The sequence below is a fragment of the Perca flavescens genome, chromosome 8 (genome assembly GCF_004354835.1).
Source record: "Perca flavescens isolate YP-PL-M2 chromosome 8, PFLA_1.0, whole genome shotgun sequence".
Taxonomy (NCBI): Eukaryota; Metazoa; Chordata; class Actinopteri; order Perciformes; family Percidae; genus Perca; species Perca flavescens.
In genome coordinates, this window is record NC_041338.1 from 3,335,760 (window position 1) to 3,338,926 (window position 3,167).

At 42.1% G+C, this 3,167-nt stretch overlaps 1 protein-coding gene across 1 annotated transcript in view; it reads left to right on the plus strand.

Annotated features, from left to right (window-relative positions):
- bida (BH3 interacting domain death agonist) overlaps positions 1–501 on the plus strand; it is a 6,732-nt gene extending 6,231 nt beyond the window's left edge. The window contains exon 4 of the mRNA XM_028585772.1: positions 1–501. This exon is cut by the window's left edge and continues 30 nt beyond it. Within this exon, the coding sequence (XP_028441573.1) occupies positions 1–168 (168 nt within the window). The 3' untranslated portion in view covers positions 169–501.
- Positions 502–3,167: the final 2,666 nt, after the last annotated feature.

Here is a 3,167-nt window from a genome sequence, read left to right on the forward strand (position 1 = left end):
AGGAGGGCGATGAGGCAGGGCGTGGGTCTGGAGCATCTACCTCAGGAGCGAGTCATGATGGCCCTCACGCTCACCCTGGTGAAGGGGGTGTGCGAGCAGGCCCCTCGGCTGCTGAGAAACCTCTTCCACACCGCGCTGCAGTACATCAACCCCGCCAGGGCCAGGTGACTCGCGAGCTGCAGGCCTGAGAGGAAGTAACTGAGAAAGGCTGGAGGAAGACAGCTGAATCCGAAACTGGCACCTGCTCCTCATGACCAGTCGACTGTGAAAGGAGCTGCGTTGACCGTACAGTTGTAAAAAAAAAAACAGAAGACGATGAATTTGTTTAGTTATACTTTGGAAACAGGTTGAGTTTGACACTTGAATTTTGACATTTATGCTCGGTTTATTCTTGCTTAAAAATTTTGCTTTTGTACTTAAAAAAAACAAGATATTTTTGTATTCAATTATTTTGCTTTTGGAATACATTAGTGTCATTTGATTAAATATATTTTCCTGGGATTGGAGTTTCATTTCAGTCTTAAAGGGTGCAGTAGATAATCCTTATAAAACTAACTTTCTGTCATATTTGCTGAAACTGACCCTATGTTCCAGTAGAGCGACATGGAGCAGGTCATTTAAAAAAATATCCAGCTCCTCTGGCACCACCTACAGCCTGTAGTGAGATTTGCAAAAACGCACGCATTCATTCTCCCTTGTTGGGGGAGGGGTTTAGAAGACAGTTTTGGGCTTTAGCGGAAAGGAGGGAGAAGTTGTCGATGTTCAAATTCTTTGGCTAAGTCCTGGATCTTCACAATCCTACCTACGGCACCTTTAAGTACTGTGACATTGTAAAGAAGTGTGTTGATCTTTGGCAGTACAAAATTGAAATGTACACAAGCATTTTAACAAACTACCACAGGAAAAGTTCTGAAATAGTTTATTTTATTCTCATCTCAAACAGTGTATTGTAGGAAACTCAAGGTACAAAGTGTCATGTTTAGGAGTCCCAGTCCATGAGGAGTACTATGCAACACAGACCAAAATAAAATGGAAATACCCTTTCTGTATGAGAAAATGGTTTCTGTTCAACACAGTGTTTTAAGAACCATTCGTGAATTTTCGTAGTGATAAAGCTTAACACAACATCTCCAAAATTCTCAGAGAAATATAGGTTAGTGGTGAGGCAGCACCGATGACAAAACAATTTGTCACCTGCTGTCAATGAAGCACTTTTTGACATCCGTTCTCAAAGGGCAGGAGAACCAAGTCTAAAATAGCCTCTTTCTGACCAAGTAGTTACAGGAACGTAGTTATAGGAACACTCCACTTCTAACAACTCTCCCCCAAAACCGTTTTTTCCCCATTTGCATTCACACTGGCCAAGTGTTATAACACAGCCATCTAACCACCACTATGCGGAAGTAGGAGCTGAAAGAGTTACAGGAACTGTGGCCAGAGGAACTTAATCCACAACTTGGTCAGGTCGGAACACGAGAAAAAAAGGGTTCTAGGAGCTGCAAAAATCCCTCCGGTCGGAAAGCGGCTATTGAATGTGGGGGAGGCCGGGGGACATTCCACTATACGGTTCAGCACTGAATATTTGCTCACTAATAACTGCACCAATATCCTCAGCCGGGTGATGTTCACGCAACAATATTTCATAGCAACACAAGAGGTTGAATGTTACTTCAAAACCAAATCTTTATAGCAGCATTTTCTATGCATATGTGAAACCATACTAACACGTTGAAGAACCCATTTTTGCTCTTAACGGCTGGTTCTTCTCCGGGAGGGTACGGAGTTGAAATCGTTACAGGACGATCAGTCACTGGAAAGTTGGGCCGTGAGTAGTGTACATTATAAGCAGGGGGGCAGTAGCAGTACTTTGCTCTGTATCCTTCGCTAGGGACTAAAAACAACGGGCAGAAAAAGTAAAGCCAGGGAAGAAAACTGCAGACTAAAGGAAGTGAGTAGCCCATCCAGTAATTTCAATCATTACGTCTGTTAAAAGGGATGACTTAATGTACGTACTGCAGTCCCATTCCTGCTACTCCCCCTATCTGGAGAAATACTGCTTACCCTGGCTTGGTAAATACAAGCAGGCTGACATTTTCCTTTTTTAGCGAATGCAAACTAAATGTAGTTCAGTGTACACAAAGACTCTGGTATCTTTCAAAGTACTGCGTGACACCTCATACTGTAGGAATACAATAGGAAAATCCATTGCAACAAGAATAAATACAGCGTTACTTGCGTTTTCAAACAGCCTTTTGGACATTCACAGTATATTCACATTTATATGCATGACTGATGTATCATTTCCACAAATGCAGCAGCAGTACCGTACCTTAGGACACATTTCAATACTTTTATCCAAAACCTTTTAAATGTTTCAATACACAAAAGCTAAAATATGCTGCATGTGAAGGGATACATATGCCTTGTGCAATATAGAAAAAGATGGAACATAAAGCTAACCTAATATGTCTGTTCTGTGTCAGAAGTGGTTTCACGGTTACACGTAAAATCAAATTGATTTTTTTTGTTTTTCCCCATACCAGCATCATACGTTTGGTTTGTTATTTAGGGAAAGAATCGGAATAACTCGTCACAGTTAGGAGGGGGGTGATCTAAGTAAATGCCACTTTGCTGCATAGAAAGAGAGAAAGCTAGAAAACCTTCAGTCCCCACAGCCCCCCAACAGTAGAGTGGGCTTTGAGGTTTTACTTAGCTAAGGGAGCGTCGTCGGCAAAATGTTCCCATGTAGATAAGCGGACTCAAATGGTACGAAACAATCCTAACTGTGAGCCAGAGACACAACAGAAAGTGAAACTAGCAGGAGAGGGATAAAAGGTCCACAAACTTTCCAATCTAAGAGATAAAGGGCTGGAGTCTTGAGAACTTCAACACAAAAGTGTGAGTTGACCCAAAAGGTAAAAGAGCAAAATCAAAAATGAGGACAACAGTGGAGTGTTTTCCCCCTTTCTGTGTTTGTGCAGTGGAGCAACCGGGACTCCCAGCAGTAAGCGTGTGGATGAGCCAAGGGGAGATTCTGGTTTGCTGGGGGGCTTTTTCACAGATTTGAAACCTCAGAAGCATTGCAAAAAAGAAATGTCCTTGTTTAATTAATCCAACACAATACATGTATTCCTACCTTAACATCTTGTAATTTGCATTCTCCCCGA